We start from the raw sequence: 19,845 nt of genomic DNA, 5'->3' as shown, positions 1-19,845 counted from the left end.
TGGACAGACTTCATGAGTGTTTTTGTGTCAGGAACATCTATCGCTGCATGCAGTCTATATAGTCAGGCAATGCCCACATTCTGACCTATTTTAGAATATAAAAATACATGTCAATGTCAACGCATAATGCTGTTGGGAAGGCCTATAAAATAATTTTAATTATGTTAATGTAAACTTTTTCGAACATTTTTTTGGGGGGGGAGTTTTATTTCTTTCGTCTATTACAATGAAATATAACATATAGGTCCTTGAAAATTACAATGAAGTGCTTGAAAGTCCTTGAATTTGTCTGTATGAACCCTGTATAGGATACTTGCTACAACCTAATGAAAGATAAAACCACCTGCTATTGAAATTATGCTCGCATCATTCGCTTTCCTGTCAGATCTTGACCTGGTCAGTATTTTGTTCCATTCGGGCCAGTAGCTTTCATTTGGCACTGACCCCGTCTGGACTGGCAAATTGACCTGAATGTTGAGCCCTGATTACCTTGTGGGCCATCACTCCATCCTTGTCATCCTCCGCCAGACGACGGATCAGCTCCAGCAGCTTCTCACGCTGCTTCTTACTAGCGTTTGTCCAACTCGCCTGCAGGCCACAAACACCACCACGGGGGTTAGGAGAGCAGTGTGTGTGTGTGTGTGTGTGTGTGTGTGTGTGTGTGTGTGTGTGTGTGTGTGTGTGTGTGTGTGTGTGTGTGTGTGTGTGTGTGTGTGTGTGTGTGTGTGTGTGTGTGCGCGCACGGAGAGAAGTCTCTCACCTTGAAGCAGTCAAAGAGGTGGTCGAGCTGCTCAGGAGAGAAGTCCCAGGCCAGCTTGGCCAGGAGGTCGTGGACGTTCTTCACGATGGCCTCATGTTTACCAGCCTGCGGGTGGAACAAAGTGTCAACAAACATGTAAACAATCACACTGCTGGATTACCATCTGTTTCCAGCCTCCGATAGAGACGATGCAGGAGCACATAAACATCATTTAATGGATGCTTAAGAAAGTGCGTTTTCAGGCAATCAAACCCAATGACCTGGAAATGCCCCAGCTAAGACACAAGGGATTTCCCATTCTGCTTTTAGAGCACTTTTTGAGGCACTGTGCTTATACCGGTATTTCCAGCATTAACCACTAGTGTTGCTGCAGGTAAGAAATCCTAGGAAATATTTTGTAATTGACACAAGCCATCTCCAAATCAACCAATCAATGTCTGGTTGTGTGTTTGTGTTTGGCGGAGGGACCAGAGAATGCGTAGCTCTGCCACTTAAGGTGTTGGCTTGACAGTTGCTGGACCCAGGTTCGAGTTCCAGTCTGGGCTACCCCCCAAATTCACTAGAATATAACTCCATGGTTGGTTTCATTGACTTTCCCCTTTAACTGCATTGAATTTACCAGTTTTTTTGCTACAACTTCTAAATCTGTTGGAGAGGTATAGAATCACTGATCTACAAATCGTATTCCCTGACAAATAATAGGTTTTGTGAGATTAAGATTCACCGAGCTACGCCTCCCCTGACTCAGCCAATCACGCAACCAAACACACGCACAACCAGACATTGATTGGAGACAGCTTGTGTCAATTACAGCACATTTCCTATGATTTTTTTACCTGCAGCAATTCTAGTGGATAATGCTGGAAATACTTGCTAACAAGTACACAAAAAAGCGTCGCCCTAGTTATAGGTCATATCCCTTTCAACTGAACCATGCACGATGTGTGTGATAATCAAATGCTCTCTCTTCAAACACGTACACAAACACGTACACAAACATACAGTACCTGTGCAGCCCAGATGTTGTCCAGGTCTTGCATGGTAAGAGCTTTCTCTTTGATGACGAAGCGAAGTATCTTCTCTAGTTTCTCTACGTACTGAGGCTGGTGCAGACTGTCCCTCAGCACGATGGACAGGATGTGGTTCTGCTGGATCCACTCCTGAGAGACAGAGGCATCTTTCAATCTCCACTCAAACACCAACAGTTCTGCCGACTATGCCACCAGAAACAACACCAAGGTATACTCTCTATATTACGCACTTTGTGACAAAATCGCTCGTTATAAAAATACATTTGATAGGTTGGTGGTTAACTCACCGCCATGCGTTCTGCAGTAAGCCACTCCTCCTCCTCAGGGTTGCCATGTCGATGTGTGTAGTAGGACACACTTGAGATTACCTTGTTTACTTCATTTAGTGCATTCATTTTGCCATTAAAAGAGGAAATTTGCAATAACCTGCAGATGAAAACAACCACCACAGATTACTATCAACAAATAGTTCACATTGGGGCAATCCCTAACTAAAGACTACAAAACCCTTATTGACATTAATACATGATTTGTGCACATCTCAGGTTAGCATTCAGCCAACAGTTTGAAAGGCAGGTGTTTTAAAACAAAAGCTTTAAGACAGTTTGGTCTGACGCGAACTCACCTAAGAATCATTTTTAACCTAAAAATCTCTAAACTCTTCACGGTCTCCTCCTGCCCAGGCACCCTGGAGGCCAGGTTCTTTAGGGACTTGATGATCATGGACAGGGCGTCATTTTTGGCTTCGTTCTTGGCCTCCTTCTTCAGCTCCTCATCTGTCAGGTTCTCCAGAAACTGAGGAACCATCTCGATGATGGGCAGGAAGTACTTCTTCACCGTGTGCAATGTGAGGAACTCGTAACACTGCCCAAAAGGCCTGGAGGACAACACAAAACAGTCGCAACACATCCAGTAGACCATGTCGTTCCCATAGCTCTATATAGGGTTCATACACATTTTAACAGATGGAATTCCATGACTTTTCCATGACTCTCCATGACTTTTAACCAAATTTCCATGACCAACAATTGGCGGCATCTCCACGTATGTTTAAAAAAGTATGCCTGATGTGGTATCGATACTGGGAGGATGCTCTCTGATCCCATGTACCATCTTCTGTCGTTGTGCAAGGCACTTAACCCCCCACATAGAATACCTGTTAGGCAACTGTATAAAACACATGGTCAACCCTAAGTCTGGAGGGCTACTGTTGATCAAGCCCTGCTCAAACAGTTAATCAAGATCTGATTGAGCAGTTAATTTCTAAAATGTGGTTAGTTATAAGGGGATTGCAATAAAAGCCTGCACACCCATTAGCTCTCAGGGAGGATGGTTGACCACCCTTGATGTATAACATTGAAACATGACAACCAAATACGTTTGTCTTTTGAAAAAAATTTGCTTATTCAATATATCAAAGAGCAAATGGCTATGTTAGGTTACAAATCTTGATATTCAGTTGAAGCAAGCTCACATACAGTGGGGAGAACAAGTATTTGATACACTGCCGATTTTGCAGGTTTTCCTATTTACAACGCATGTAGAGGTCTGTCATTTTTATCATAGGTACACTTCAACTGTGAGAGTCGGAATCTAAAACAAAAATCCAGAAAATCACATTGTATGATTTTTAAGTAATTCATTTGCATTTTATTGCATGACATAAGTATTTGATCACCTACCAACCAGTAAGAATTCCGGCTCTCACAGACCTGTTAGTTTTTCTTTAAGAAGCCCTCCTGTTCTCCACTCATTACCTGTATTAACTGCACCTGTTTGAATTCGTTACCTGTATAAAAGACACCTGTCCACACACTCAATCAAACAGACTCCAACCTCTCCACAATGGCCAAGACCAGTGTAAGGACATCAGGGATAAAATTGTAGACCTGCACAAGGCTGGGATGGGCTAGAGGACAATAGGCAAGCAGCTTGGTGAGAAGGCAACAACTGTTGGCGCAATTATTAGAAAATGGAAGAAGTTCAAGATGACGATCAATCACCCTCGGTCTGGGGCTCCATGCAAGATCTCACCTCGTGGGGCATCAATGATCATGAGGAAGGTGAGGGATCAGCCCAGAACTACACGGCAGGACCTGGTCAATGACCTGAAAAGAGCTGGGACCACAGTCTCAAAGAAAACCATTAGTAACACACTACGCCGTCCTAGATTAAAATCCTGCAGCGCACGCAAGGTCCCCCTGCTCAAGCCAGCGCATGTCCAGGCCCGTCTGAAGTTTGCCAATGACCATCTGGATGATCCAGAGGAGGAATGGGAGAAGGTCATGTGGTCTGATGAGACAAAAATAGAGCTTTTTGGTCTAAACTCCACTCGCCGTGTTTGGAGGAAGAAGAAGGATGAGTACAACCCCAAGAACACCATCCCAACCGGGAAGCATGGAGGTGGAAACATCATTCTTTGGGGATGCTTTTCTGCAAAGGGGACAGGACGACTGCACCGTATTGAGGGGAGGATGGATGGGGCCATGTATCGCGAGATCTTGGCCAACAACCTCCTTCCCTCAGTAAGAGCATTGAAGATGGGTCGTGGCTGGGTCTTCCAGCATGACAACGACCTGAAACACACAGCCAGGGCAACTAAGGAGTGGCTCCGTAAAAAGCATCTCAAGGTCCTGGAGTGGCCTAGCCAGTCTCCAGACCTGAACCCAATAGAAAATCTTTGGAGGGAGCTGAAAGTCCGTATTGCCCAGCGACAGCCCCAAAACCTGAAGGATCTGGAGAAGGTCTGTATGGAGGAGTGGGCCAAAATCCCTGCTGCAGTGTGTGCAAACCTGGTCAAGAACTACAGGAAACGTATGATCTCTGTAATTGCAAACAAAGGTTTCTGTACCAAATATTAAGTTCTGCTTTTCTGATGTATCAAATACTTATGTCATGCAATAAAATGCAAATTAATTACTTAAAAATCCTACTATGTGATTTTCTGGATTTTTGTTTTAGACTCCATCTCTCACAGTTGAAGTGTACCTATGATAAAAATGACAGACCTCTACATGCTTTGTAAATAGGAAAACCTGCAAAATCGGCAGTGTATCAAATACTTGTTCTCCTCACTGTACTTTCTTTATGACATTTTTCGAGTTTAGTCATATTTAGTCTATCTTAAAAGTGTTTACTTTGCAACTCAATAGATGCTAGTTAGCCTGCAATGTCCCATACATTGGATGCCCAAATCAATTGGAAGTATCTACAAAACAAGTTGAAGCCACATAATCCAAGGCTACATCAAATATTGTTTCTTAAAATTACAGTTCCCGTTTCAAAAATGTATTTTGATTCACATGACTAAATTAACCGCAATTGAACCGAATCCCAACTAATATAATGGCGGAGTGAATTGTTAGTTAAATCAAAAAGAATCATTTAAATTAATCATATGAATCGTTCAAAAAAGTAAATCAACTTTGAATGGCCTTATTCGCGAGTGTTGGTGGAAAGTTTTTTGGGACATGAATACATGCTAATAATAGATAAACAGTAAACTAGAGGGTACAAAAAAATGTTTTGAATTGGCTACCTAGTTATTAGTCTGTTCTCTATCATATTTTATTGGCCTACTTGCTGCTGCAATGTCCTACTGTCTCTCCTTTAGTTACGGCCCACTCGTCTTGCACACATGCAGGTGATGCGCGCAAACAAAGACACGCTAAAGTGTCATTCCGATCCTGGCTGATATGTGGATTTTATTTGATTGACAAAATATTTAAAAAGCGTGGCTAAATAACTTACATTAACATAAATTATTAAATACATTTCAATTACTTTTCCAAACCTTTTTGGATTTGATAATTTTCCAAATATTTTCCAGGCCTGTAAAACACCATTATAAAATTCCAGGAGTTTTCCAGGATTTTCATGACCATACCTTACATGACCATACATGACCATGAAAATTAGACAGGAGTATAGAATCTAGATGTAGGAGCTCAGAAAGAGAGAATCACTGTGTTAGTGTTTAAGAAGATGGGATAGACGGGGGAGCTGTAGACGGGGAGGGGGAGCTGTAGAAGGGTGGGGGGGGGGTGTAGACGGGTGGGGGGGGCTGTAGACGGGGAGGGGGTGCTGTAGACGGGTGGCGGGGAGCTGTAGACGGGTGGGGGGAGCTGTAGACGGGTGGCGGGGAGCTGTAGACGGGTGGGGGGAGCTGTAGACGGGTGGCGGGGAGCTATAGACGGGTGGCGGGGAGCTGTAGACGGGGAGGGGGAGCTGTAGACGGGGAGGGGGAGCTGTAGACGGGGAGGGGGAGCTGTAGACGGGGAGGGGGAGCTGTAGACGGGGAGGGCGAGCTGTAGACGGGGAGGGGGAGCTGTAGACGGGGAGGGGGAGCTGTAGACAGGTGGGGGGGAGCTGTAGACGGGTGGGGGGAGCTGTAGATGGTGAGTCTATATGTTGAAGCATGTTTATTAAAAAAACAGTTGTGGGTTTGATTGTTGTATGGGCCACATTAAAGCATCTTCTAAATTACAACATCAATCTAGTCATGAAGACAGCCATCAGAGCAACAACCTGAGCCCTTCTTTACTGATGACACAATGGGATGATATACACTGGTGGTGCATGGAGTTGAGTTAGCCTTCAGGAACTATTCAGACCTTGACTTTTTCCACATTTTGTTAGGTTTCAGCCTTATTCTAAAATTGATTAAATAGTTTTCCCCCCCTCAATCTACCCACAATACCCCATAATGACAAAGCAAAAACAGATTTTTTGCAAATGTATTAAATATAAAAAACATAAATATCACATTTACATAAGTATCAAGACCCTTCACTCAGGACTTTGTTGAAGCATCTTTGGCAGCAATTACATCCTCGAGTCTTCTTGGGTATGACACTACAAGCTTGGCACACCTGTATTTGGGGAGTTCCTCCCATTCTTCTCTGCAGATCCTCTCAAGCTCTGTCAGGTTGGATGGGGAGCATCGCTGCATAGCTATTTTCAGGTCTCTCCAGAGATGTTAGATCGGGTTCAAGTCCAGGCTCTGGCGGCGCCACTCAAGGACATTCAGAGACTCGTCCCGAAGCCTCTCCTGCGTTGTCTTGGCTGTGTGCTTAGGGTCGTTGTCCTGTCGAAAGGTGAACCTTCACTTTAGGCCAAAGTGTTGAATCTTGGTTTCATCAGACCAGAGAATCTTGTTTCTCATGAGAGTCTAAGTGCCTTTTGGCAAATTCCAAACAGACTACAGAAATGGTTGTCCTTCTGGAAGGTTCTCCCATCTCAACAAGAGGAACTCCGGAGCTTTGTCAGAGTGACCATCGGGTTCTTGGTCACCTGAGGCCCTGGCCCGCCAAGGCCCTTCTCCCCCGATTGCTCAGTTTGGCCGGGCTGCAGGCTCTAGGAAGAGTCTTGGTGGTTCCAAACTTATTCCAGTTAAGAATGATGGAGGCCACAGTGTTATTGAGGACCTTCAATGCTGCTGACATTTTTTGGTACCCTTCCCCAGATCTGTGCCTCGACACAATGTTAGCTAGCAAGTCTGACTACACAAATAGTGAGTTAATGTTACCGAGCTAGCTAAATATCCCTTCCCTGGTGGACTAAAGCTAGCATGTCACCATATGAAAAAGTATGACTACACAAACCGTGAGCTAACGTTAACTAACTGGTTAGCTCACTAAAGACACAGATCTGGTATCCTTCCCCAGATCTGTGCCTCTATACAATCCTGTCTCGGAGCTCTATGGACAATTCCTTTGACCTCTTGGCTTGGTTTTTGCTCTGACATACACTGTCAACTGTGGGACCTTATATAGACAGGTGTGTGCCTTTCCAAATCATGTCCAATCAATTTAATTCAACACAGGTGGACTCCAATCAACCTGTAGAAACATCTCAAGGATGATCAATGGAAACAGGATGCACCTGAGCTCAATTTCGAGTCTCATAGCAAAGTCTCTTATTTATTTTGAATACATTTCCCCAAAAATTCTAAAAACCTGTTTTCACTTTCTCATTATGGAGTACTGTGTGTAGATTGCTGAGGATTTTTTTTAAATGTAATCCATTTTTAAATAAGGCTGTAACATAACAAAATGTGGAAAAAGTCAAGGGGTCTGAATGTTTCATATAAAGTGAATTTGTGGGGGGACTAGATACATAAAGTGCTTTCATTTCTAAACTGTAAAACATATGTATGGAAATACCATTGAAGAAAAGGTGACATTATGTACTGTCGCCTCGTATATGTTCTCAAATCAAAAAATACTGGAGTATAAAGCCAAATTTAACAAATGTAGCTTCACTGTCCAAATAAATACAGCGGCGAGTGTGATGTAGAAAGCACTTGGAAATGTAGTGAAACATGCTATTAAATGTAATCTATTAAAGCAGGGTTTTTCAACCTTTTCTTGCCCAGGGAAACCGGCAACCCAGGGTCACCCATATATGTCAGCAACAACAACAACAACAACAAAAATAACGTCTTATTATCAGGTGAATGGTAATGGCAAGTAATCAACATTTTAAAATCAATAGATTTGGTAGACTCATAATTTTGACCTCACCACAGCTCTAACAACTAGAAAGGTATAAGAACATTGTGCAGTTTTGAAGCAAATTTCACAGACCCCCACGCAGTGACCAGTTTGAAAACCCCTGCATTAAAGTGTGTGTGTGTTCACAGGCCAACTCACTTGATAAGTGCGGCGATGATCTGGACGTTCAGTGCTTGGCCACCTATGAAGCGATCGTGCAGTGTTTGAAACCCATTTAACGAGCCAAATTTGTTTATTAAATCCACCAACCAGCCCTGTAAACAAAGAGCAAAAAAGAACACACTTGGTAAAGACACTCACCATCCGACCACTATTCACTCAAGTTGTTGAGCTATACAAATACATCCCTCTCATCTCACAGCTATTACACAGAAAGGCTTGGGTTGATTGAAGAGACAATCTGAGGAGAACTGGTTGGCTTCTGATTCAACCCACATGCCCATAGAGGCTGCAGCAGTGTTCATATTGGGCTGCCTGCCATCTACAGCAGACAGGCAGCTGCCGCCTTGGCTTCCCTCCGCAACAATGTTCACATTGACCCCCCCCCGGCCCACGCTCCATTCATCGCACTTTTCATAGAAGAAATCACACTCTTCCTGGCATTGCCCACTCTCATTTAAACTCCACAACACTCGAGTGCATCCTTTTATTGTATTTTCATGCCTCTTCCATTTTCTATGCAGTACACGGAGGGATCCTCCTTTGTTTCTGTGTGCTGGCCCTAAGGCGGCAAGCCCAGAGCAAACAATACTGCTCTGTAGATTTGTTCCAAGAAAATAAATTGCAGGCCAACAGACGACAAAAAAGACTGTTCCCTGTTCCTATGGCAATCACAGACATCCAGAGGATATTATATTTAGTCTCAATTCAAAAAATGTATTCAGACATTTCTCATAGTGCAGATATGAAGAGATTTAGATGGGAGAAAAAAAGACATTCACACAGTATCCCCAATATCAGTCCCAGCACATAAGTTTATTAAAAAATCCTCAGTATGTATTTTAGTTGATCCACCTGGCTACAAGTCATTTATTTTTTATTTAACCAGGTAGGCAAGTTGAGAAAATGTTCTCAATTACAACTGCGAAATGGCCAAGATAAAGCAAAGCAGTGTGACACAAACAACACAGAGTTACACATGGAATAAACAAACGTACAGTCCATAACACAATAGAAAAATCTATATACAGTGTGTGCAAATGTAGTAAAGTGGGGTTTATTGGTGAATTTGGAAAAAGATCTTGGCAAACAGGAGTAAGTTGTAGTGGTAACACTCCCTGGAACCAGGGATGGGCATTTGAAATATTTTAACTGTTCCAGTACCCATGTGATATTTAGAGTAATTGAATGGGAAAAAAATATATATATTTTTAGAACAAGGGTCGCACTGAATTTGTATACATGCAAACAGATCGCAAAAATAGCAAATTTATCATAACCATTATAGATAAATCCTAATTGATACATTTCCCCACATATAAATTCAGTCAATAAAAAAAGCAAGTGCCATTTAAGATTAATTTATTGAAACCGTAATATCAACTGGTTATATTATATTGTGGAACTCAAGCTTAGAAAAGGCATTAACCTCAGAAGCGCCGCTTGCTTCTAGAAGCCTATGACTGTGTAATGGCATTGCTCTGTTAATTTAGCAGACAAGACGCTCTTTTTTTTATTTTTAAAAAAAAATTTATCCCATTTTCTCCCCAATTTTCGTGGTATCCAATCGCTAGTAATTACTACCTTGTCTCATCGCTACAACTCCCGTACGGGCTCGGGAGAGTTGAAGGTCGAAAGCCATGCGTCCTCCGAAGCACAACCCAACCAGCCGTACTGCTTCTTAACACAGCGCGCGTCCAACCCGGAAGCCAGCCGCACCAATGTGTCGGAGGAAACACCGTGTACCTGGCCCCCTTGGTTGGCTCGCACTGCGCCCGGCCCGCCACAGGAGTCGCTGGAGCGCAATGAGACAAGGATATCCCTACCGGCCAAACCCTCCCTACCCCGGACGACGCTATGCCAATTGTGCGTCGCCCCACAGACCTCCCGGTCGCGGCCGGCTGCGACAGAGCCTGGGCGCGAACCCAGAGACTCTGGTGGCACCCGGGAGGCCCTGACAAGACGCTCTTAACACTAGAACCGCCTGGCCTTTCATCCTGTAAGTACCCGGTAGAGAACATTGCCGGGCACTTCTTTAGCATATGCATCAGATGCATATCAAGAAGTACAATGGGAGAACAACAGGTGGTTCACCTTGGGTGAGAAATAAGAAATCTTTGGGGGGGGCCTACCTTGAATTCGGACCCTACCTTGGGGGAGCGAGGGTCAGGGGGGCGGGCGAAGAGCTCGTCATCGGCCAGCTGCACCCCGGCAGGCACCGTCTCAGAGGGCCGTGTGCCGTTGTAGATGTGGAACTTGCAGTGGGGGTTGGTGGCCATGGCCAGCAGCTCCAGCAAGGGGAACCAGTCCTGAGAGAGCTTGGCCACACACAGCTCCACCAGCCGGTGTGTGTTGTTGATGATACACCTCTGGACAGGGAGAGAGAGCGAGAGCGAGAGCGAGAGAGAGTGTGAGAGATAGCGAGAGAGAGCGTGAGAGAGCGAGAGAGAGCGAGAGAGCGTGAGAGAGCGTGAGAGAGAGCGAGAAAACAATCAGTGAGGTAATTTGCACTGAAACAGCACAATAGGTCTATTTCAATCTTAACATACAAATGTAAGCAGTAATAGTTCTCTGATACACAGAGAACATTTTGATAAAGCCTTGAAGTATAGTCTTTGCCCAGAGCAAACCCAACCCCTACTATAGCCCCTAACTATTCAGTCTTTGTAGACCTGGAGGAATCAGAGTGGCACAGCGGTCTAAGGCACTGCATCTCTGTGCTAGAGGCTTCACTACAGACACCCTGGTTCGAATCCAGGCTGCATCACAGCCGGCCGTGATTACGAGTCCCATAGGGTGGCGCACAATTGGCCCAGCGTCGTCCAGGTTTGGCCGGTCTTCTTAACCGACTTGCCTAGTTAAATAAAGGTTAAATAAAAAAATAAGCAAAATGTATTTAAAGATAGCTGTCAGCAACATGGTGACGGCTCCACATAGCCTGGTTGACACTAGTTACCACAGCCACAAAGTCAAAATTGGTTACACCGCAAATATTCATGAAAACAATTTAAGGTTAGGGTTCGGCATAAGGTTAGCAGCAGGGGTTGTAACCGGTTTAAGGAACAGAAAACCAGGATCAATTTTTTGGGAGGGAAGGAAATGAACAAAAGTGATCTCTAGCGTTCCGAAAGATAACCATTATTTTAAAAGCACCCCCCCTGAAAAAAAACATAAAAGTGCCTATAAAGCCAGCATGATTTCTAGGTTAAGGATACTATAGAGCCTCCCGGGTGGCGCAGTGGTCTAGGGCACTGCATCGCAGTGCTAACTGCGCCACCGGAGTCTCTGGGTTCGCGCCCAGGCTCTGTCGCAGCCGACCGCGACCGGGAGGTCCGTGGGGCGACGCACAATTGGCATAGCGTCGTCCGGGGTAGGCCGGTAGGGATATCCTTGTCTCATCGCGCTCCAGCGACTCCTGTGGCGGGCCGGGCGCAGTGCGCGCCAGCCAAGGGGGCCAGGTACACGGTGTTTCCTCCGACACATTGGTGCGGCTGGCTTCCGGGTTGGAGGCGCACTGTGTTAAGAAGCAGTACGGCTGGTTGGGTTGTGCTTCGGAGGACGCATGGCTTTCGACCTTCGTCTCTCCCGAGCCCGTACGGGAGTTGTAGCGATGAGACAAGGTAGTAATTACTAGCGATTAGATACCACGAAAATTGGGGAGAAAATGGGATAAAAAAAATAAAAAATAAAAAAAAGATACTATAGTTATCATGTTTCATATTGGATTTATTAACAAACAAAAAAGTATGACGTGTTTTGAATTCTGGTGTCGCTGCACACACACGAGCTTGTTAGCTAGTTCTGGTCCAAAGCATTGAGCTAGCCTCAGTGATGAGCCAACTATCAGACGTTCAGATGTCCTCCTTATTAGCCGCTTCTCCTCAGGTATCTAGCTAGTATTATGTAATTGATAGGCTTACTACTAATATCCTAAAAACAGTCGAGTGCACGTTATATCATGATGCCCAGTGCTTCAAGCCAAGCCTCCATGTCATGTCAACCCCGCAAAACTTCTGTCAGATCTCGCGCCCTACACTGTCCAAGCATGTAAACTAGCTTGCCCGGTCCATAGCAAGCAGCTCTATCCGCAGTGATTGGTGGAGTTAATTAATGAGCTAAATGTAAAAACTCTGTTGATTTCACAGGTTTAAAAAAGGAACGATATAAACAGGTACTTTTTTTCATTCAAACCAGTTCAGAACTTTATAATGCTGGTCGGAACAGTGGAACAGAACAAAAAAAAATGTTATTTTTTTATTTCACTAGGCAAGCCAGTTAAGAACTAATTCCTATTTACAATGACAGCCTACCCTGGCCAAACCCTAACCTGGACGACGCTGGGCCAAATTGTGCGCCACCCTATGGGACTCCCAATCACGGCCGGATGTGATACAGCCTAAAATCGAACCAGGGTCTGTAGTGACGCCCCTAGCGCTGAGATGCAGCATCTTAGACCGCTGCGATTCTGTTCAGAACAAAAACGATTGGGAAATAATTTTGGTTCCAATCCCTGGTTAGCAGGGTGGTTAGGTTTAAAATCAGATTTTAAGAAGAGAGATTATAGAAAAGGGCAGGGTTTAGCCATAATTATAACTTTGTGGCTGTAGTAACTAGTGACGACCACATAGCCTAGCTGAGAGCTTAGGGGGAGCTTCCTCCATATTTCTTAAAAGTATCCAGTTCCATCACATCTGGTTCCTTCAGAACACATTCCAAATCCTTTCATGTCTAAGTCAAGTCCCAAGAAGTAAGTGTCAGGCATGGGAACTGATTTGAGACTATGGGGGGGGGGGGGGGGGGGCTGGAGATAGAGCTGGGCTGTCAGAGTGGATGGCTCACACTCTACTGAGAGCAGCTATTCAGGATCAATGTTACAGAGTTAAACAGAACAGCCAAACCAAAGCCCCCTCCTCCAATAAAAAGAGCATTGATCCCCCCCCTGTGATTCTCTGTTAAATTTTCCTTCTTTGCTCCAGCTCAAGGGTCCAGATAGCAAACTGTGTTGACCGACAAGACTGAGGCAGAGGAACATAAGCCACCTGCATTGCTTTCAACAGAGGACAGAAAATAAATTCATCGGATCTCAACAGGAGGGTGCTTCTGGTGATGTCATTCCCCTTAGCAAGGCCCTGTTTGAATACTTCTTCAGAAATGCATCCTTCCCTCCTTGAGTTAATCCCAATTAACACAATTGGATTGGTCAAAAAACAGGATTTCCACTGGATAGGTTTCCCCAATTCAATCTTGTCAAATTAGTGATTACCCTAAGGAAGGGACTGGGAGGAGGAAGGGTTTTCAAAGTATTGGAAGAGAGTCCGTGACTTCTTAAAAAACAGTGACCACTATCCTGATTAAATGATATACAATAAAGAAGAAGACTCACATGGATCTCAAACTTCCACCCGCTGACGGCCTCGTCTGTAAGGATCTTGGTGAAGGAGATGGTCAGGCCATCTCGGAAAAACCTCTGGCACGCCTCACACTTCACATCAAGTCCTAAACAGAGAGAAAATAATTAGGTGAATGGAGATATTGTACTCTCACATCAGTGAAGGCTCCTCAGGAGGAAGGGAAGGACCATCCTCAGTGAATTTCATAAAAATTTGAATAGTTTAACTATACTTAATATACTCACATCACCAAATAATGTATTAAAACACACTGTTTTGCAATGAAGGTCTACAGCACTCTGTAGGGTAGCACTCTGTAGGGTAGCCGGAGGACTACTAGCTTCCGTCCTCCTCTGGGTACAATGACTTCAATACAAAACCTAGGAGGCTCATGGTTCTCACCCTCTTCCATAGACTTACACAGCAATTACGACAACTTCCGGGGGGCGTCCGCCAGCCTTTCAGAGCTCTTGCAGCATGAACTGACATGTTGTCCACCCAAGGATCAGAGAATGAATCTATTGCTGAAAGCATAAGCTACAGCTAGCTAGCACTGCAGTGCATAAAATGTGGTAGGTAGTTGACTGCAGCTAGATAGTTTAGCCTACTCAAACACCCGGCTCAAAACAGAGAGGGATTCTATGTTAGCAAGCAAGTCAAGGTAGGCTTTTGGTTTTATTAATTTATTGCCACAGGGGCCCGCCGGTGTAACTGCTAAACTGCTTGTTGACTGTATACTGTACTGCATGATTCTAGCGGGTTTACTAACGCGTTAGTTCTAGTAGTTATGTGGTCTATGAAGTGTGCTAATATGGTGTCATGACTTTACCTCCTTGGTGAGGATCAAAGGTGCCAGATCAACTGGCAATAGCAGACAGATAGCCAGAACCCCCCTCTCTCCCACAGAAGAGCAGAGGGGGGAGTTGGGCCTGTTTTATGACTTAACAGCGGTTGTAAATTTGGAGAGAACTTTCTCTCTCTTGCCCTGCAATATTGGGAAGGTAAAAATCCCTTTGTTACCGAGAGACTCTTGCCGCCCAGAACTTCAACATCAAACAATGGACACTGGGACCACATATTTCAACATCCAAATGTTGGGAATGATGAGAGATGGAATATGGAAAATGTATGTCTATTTTGTTGTCATTAAAATAGTTATGAAGACGCTATCACGAAAACATTGCAACTTGAAGAGCTTTTACACTGTGTATATCAGGTTTACATTATTTATGTTGTGTAGAAAATATCAAGGATAAAGGGAATGTTTTTGTGATGATAGGATTGTTTTTAGTTCCCTAACAAGATCATAGTAATTATGATGCCTTGCTTCGTAACTAGCCATGCCCCAGGGAGCGTGTCAGCATGATGTAAACGCCCCTTTCTACCCGAGGGTATAAAAGGATTAAGTTCAGAATTAATATAATCAGACTAGATGGACCAAAAGCTGCAGCTTGGTCCACATTAGTCACGACCCCGAAAACTCCAACACGAGGTTGAAGAAGACAAAGGAACATCTTAACAGCTGGTTGAGTAGCTGTATCTAAGAAGGTGAATTTAAGTAGGACCATCCAGTTATTCTCTTCAAATCATCGTTGCCTACACTGCTGATTAGCCCGTCCTCAGAAGACCACTTCCAGAACGAATTAAAGTAAACAGACAACTAAGAAGGACATTGTGACCTCTTGTGGACAATCAGAGACTTACACGCGCAAATGAAGGAGGCCATTCGAAGAACAGGCCCCCCTTCTCACCAAGCGGAACCCTGCCCACGAAGGCCTGGGCCCAATAGAGATACCCAGCGAAGAACTTCAACACGGAAATACATACATTACCTCTTAGCCAAAAGAGCGGCAGTTCGGGCAAGGTATTAGGGCTACTGTAAGGATAGTTTCCAAATGTACCCAAGTGTTGCTTCTCTTTCTCGCTTTCTCTCTCTCTTTAACTCTCCATCTTGTGTAACAAGTGTCATAGTGTTAGTCCGCTAAGGACTTGTTGTCGTCGTATTAAGTTTCTAATCAATAATCTATACCGTATGTGTGTGTGTGTCTTATGTTATCATTTAGCTTATTAGTAAGTAAATAATAAAATCAATTTGTGTGGTACGGAATGATCAGAGAGACCCGGGTTTGTGCAGATTTACGAAGTCTGCGACATTCAGAATGAGATTGATTAGGTAATAATTAATAATTGACTGTTATTGATGTAAGAGATATTTATATATCTTTAGAGTTTAAAATCAGGAGATAGTAACTCAAACACATTTTCCTGTGGTGCCCCAAATTACAAATGAATGATTATAATATGGTTTGTAAGTTTTTTTTTTGCCTTATCACAGACAGCTGATGTGTTGTGCACTGAAGTCCACAAGCAATGGAAAAACTTGAGAGGACGAGAATGTGTAGATGCGAGAAGTAATTATACAATGAGCAAAGTGAAGATGCTGTTTGTATGTGGCTGCTATGAAAGTGAACTGTTTTTTTGAGTGTGATCAGGAGTGTATTCATTCCGCTAATTCTGTTGGAAAACTTTTCTTAAATGGAAGCAAACAGAACAAAAACGTGGATAAATATACCTGAATTTGTCCAATAGTATCTCTCGTTTGCAACTGTTCGACTAATGATTACACCCTAGATCTGCTAGATGCAGAAAAGAGTGTGCAAGACGGTACTGAATGTGTCACTGTCACCTTGATTACTCTCATTTTTCTCTCGACCTGTGCGCCTACGTTGGAAACTTTCATTCATAGGCTAGGTTGTAGCAACCTCATGATGGGTTTGGGCTTGGCGGTATAGTTATTGGACTATATACACTGCTCAAAAAAATAAAGGGAACACTTAAACAACACAATGTAACTCCAAGTCAATCACACTTCTGTGAAATCAAACTGTCCACTTAGGAAGTAACACTGATTGACAATAAATTTCACATGCTGTTGTGCAAATGGAATAGACAACAGGTGGAAATTATAGGCAATTAGCAAGACACCCCCAATAAAGGAGTGGTTCTGCAGGTGGTGACCACAGACCACTTCTCAGTTCCTATGCTTCCTGGCTGATGTTTTGGTCACTTTTGAATGCTGGCGGTGCTTTCACTCTAGTGGTAGTATGAGACGGAGTCTACAACCCACACAAGTGGCTCAGGTAGTGCAGCTCATCCAGGATGGCACATCAATGCGAGCTGTGGCAAGAAGGTTTGCTGTGTCTGTCAACGTAGTGTCCAGAGCATGGAGGCGCTACCAGGAGACAGGCCAGTACATCAGGAGACGTGGAGGAGGCCGTAGGAGGGCAACAACCCAGCAGCAGGACCGCTACCTCCGCCTTTGTGCAAGGAGGAGCACGGCCAGAGCCCTGCAAAATGACCTCAAGCAGGCCACAAATGTGCATGTGTCAGCATATGGTCTCACAAGGGGTCTGAGGATCTCATCTCGGTACCTAATGGCAGTCAGGCTACCTCTGGCGAGCACATGGAGGGCTGTGCGGCCCCACAAAGAAATGCCACCCCACACCATGACTGACCCACCGCCAAACCGGTCATGCTGGAGGATGTTGCAGGCAGCAAAACGTTCTCCACGGCGTCTCCAGACTCTGTCAGGTCTGTCACATGTGCTCATGTGCTCAGTGTGAACCTGCTTTCATCTGTGAAGAGCACAGGGAGCCAGTGGCGAATTTGCCAATCTTGGTGTTCTCTGGCAAATGCCAAACGTCCTGCACGGTGTTGGGCTGTAAGCACAACCCCCACCTGTGGACGTCGGGCCCTCATACCACCCTCATGGAGTCTGTTTCTGACCGTTTGACCTGACACATGCACATTTGTGGCCTGCTGGAGGTCATTTTGCAGGGCTCTGGCAGTGCTCCTCCTTGCACAAAGGCGGAGGTAGCGGAACATAAAGTGTTCCCTTTATTTTTTTAAGCAGTGTACAACGGCTATATACGCACGGACCAGTTTAAGTTTTAACTTTACCTTTTATAACAGTAATTCAATGTTTGGTTTGTTAAATGTGATACTCAACTCCGGCTTGTATAATGTTAGTTTTAATAGTTTACTCCATTTACTACTTGAGTCATCTCTCTCCCTCTCCACCTGCTGCTAACCACACAAAGCCCTGCCCAATCACTCATACCACCCTGCATACCACTGCTGGCTTGCTTCTGAAGCTAAGCAGGGTTGGTCCTGGTCAGTCCCTGGATGGGAGACCAGATGCTGCTGGAAGTGGTGTTGGAGGGCCAGTAGGAGGCACTCTTTCCTCTGGTCTAAAAAAATATCCCAATACCCCAGGGCAGTGATTGGGGACACTGCCCTGTGTAGGGTGCCGTCTTTCGGATGGGACGTTAAACGGGTGTCCTGACTCTCTGAGGTCATTAAAGATCCCATGGCACTTATCGTAAGAGTAGGGGTATTAACCCCGGTGTCCTGGCTAAATTCCCAATCTGGCCCTCAAACCATCATGGTCACATAATAATCCCCAGTTTACAATTGGCTCATTCATCCCCCTCCTCTCCCCTGTAACTATTCCCCAGGTCGTTGCTGCAAATGAGAACGTGTTCTCAGTCAACTTACCTGGTAAAATAACGGTAAAATAAATAAATAAATAAAACTCAAGGAGAGAGCATTTGTTCGACCACGGAGTAACGAGCCCTTTCTTGCCATTCACTCTGCATGGTCAGATGGATGCAACAATATTGCTGACATGCTGATTACACAAGTATTCTATAATTACACTATTAGTTTGTGCACATTACTGTCTGCCAACGACTGTTTGCTAGTTTTTATTTTCTTAGCTAGGTGTTGCTAAAATTAGTTGTTAATGCTAAATCGCTAGTTAGTACATTTAGCAAGCTAGCTAGCCAGCTAACAGTCAAAGCAAACATGGCTAGTTGGCTAATACTGCCTGGTACCAGTGCTGGTGTAGGCCTAGATAAGCATGTTTGTGCAATGGTATCTTATCAGAGAGGAATAGGTGAAGCATGAATATGTTGGCTAGCTAGCTACATGAAGTAAGAAAACATGTAATGTAATTAGGGTGACCTGGAAACATTGACCAACCCTTTGGTTCCTACCCTGTCAATAATTCCTCACTGGCTTATTAATTTGTTCGTTACCATGTCAAACAACAATGTATTCAAGGTGCTGCCCACTATATTCCAACTATAGAATTAGAAAAAACATATTTCCATGATTCCAACAGTTAACTAGGCCTAGATTTTCTTGCCCATATCATGCTGTGTGGCACAGTTTAGAAATTATAATAAAATTTGATGAAAATCATTTGTTTGGAGTTGGATTCAACAATATAAAATGGAGAAAGTCCAATTGAAATCACAATTTATTGTGATAAGATATTTTGTCCACATCACCCAGACCTATAATGGGTATAGGGAAAATTTGAGTATCACGTAGTAGCCTAAATCTATCAATTTTACATTGAACTGAATGAATGGAATATAAATGACAGTCATCCAACATGCTGTAATAGAAGTAAGCCCATGCTCATAAAAAAAGAAAATCGCCCTCCCTCATCTTAAAAGTCAACAACCGCCAATGTACCACAGATTTTTAAGGAAGGGCTGCAAGTCAAATATCAATCTAAAGAGAAACTAAGTGGATGATATTTCATGAGTCATTGACAAAGCGAAAGTAGAGAGTCAACTACCAAGCAAGTCTAAACTCCATACACCGTGGGTGAAATACAGTGCAGTCATAATATTTCAAATGTGTAAATAGCCAAGCTTTCTACTCCATCTTGCTTGCCATAGTTCAAAGTATTGAGGAGTGATTTGAGGAATAGAATGAATCAACATTCTTACCTTTTTTACTAAGCTCTATAGCAGCTTCTAGAAGAACCTCTAACTCTCCCTTTGGAAGAACTGGAACAACCCAGCGGGGTCTGGAAACAAAACATCCACATGAATACAGATACACACACATTCCTTCTCACAACCACACACACCTCCTTATATCAACACACCCACCCATAGAACTCAATGCCAAAC

At 44.0% G+C, this 19,845-nt stretch overlaps 1 protein-coding gene across 11 annotated transcripts in view; it reads right to left on the bottom strand.

The window, feature by feature from the left end:
* Positions 1–19,845, bottom strand: part of usp9 (ubiquitin specific peptidase 9) — a 92,224-nt gene that overhangs the window by 54,073 nt on the left and 18,306 nt on the right. For 6 of the 11 annotated variants that reach the window (XM_055870287.1, XM_055870292.1, XM_055870295.1 and 3 more), the window contains exons 4-12: positions 19,660–19,739; positions 13,849–13,961; positions 10,616–10,834; positions 8,445–8,560; positions 2,417–2,668; positions 2,079–2,217; positions 1,768–1,920; positions 761–865; positions 490–588 (exon numbers count right to left, since the gene is read on the bottom strand). In XM_055870287.1, coding sequence (XP_055726262.1) covers positions 490–588; positions 761–865; positions 1,768–1,920; positions 2,079–2,217; positions 2,417–2,668; positions 8,445–8,560; positions 10,616–10,834; positions 13,849–13,961; positions 19,660–19,739 — 1,276 coding nt within the window. Of the gene's footprint in view, positions 1–489; positions 589–760; positions 866–1,767; positions 1,921–2,078; positions 2,218–2,416; positions 2,669–8,444; positions 8,561–10,597; positions 10,835–13,848; positions 13,962–19,659; positions 19,740–19,845 lie in introns of all 11 variants that reach the window. The other 5 variants (XM_055870286.1, XM_055870285.1, XM_055870288.1 and 2 more) reach the window with 1 other exon arrangement.

Source organism: Salvelinus fontinalis, chromosome 19 (genome assembly GCF_029448725.1).
Source record: "Salvelinus fontinalis isolate EN_2023a chromosome 19, ASM2944872v1, whole genome shotgun sequence".
NCBI lineage: Eukaryota > Metazoa > Chordata > Actinopteri > Salmoniformes > Salmonidae > Salvelinus > Salvelinus fontinalis.
This window is presented reverse-complemented; position numbering and strand designations above follow the sequence as displayed.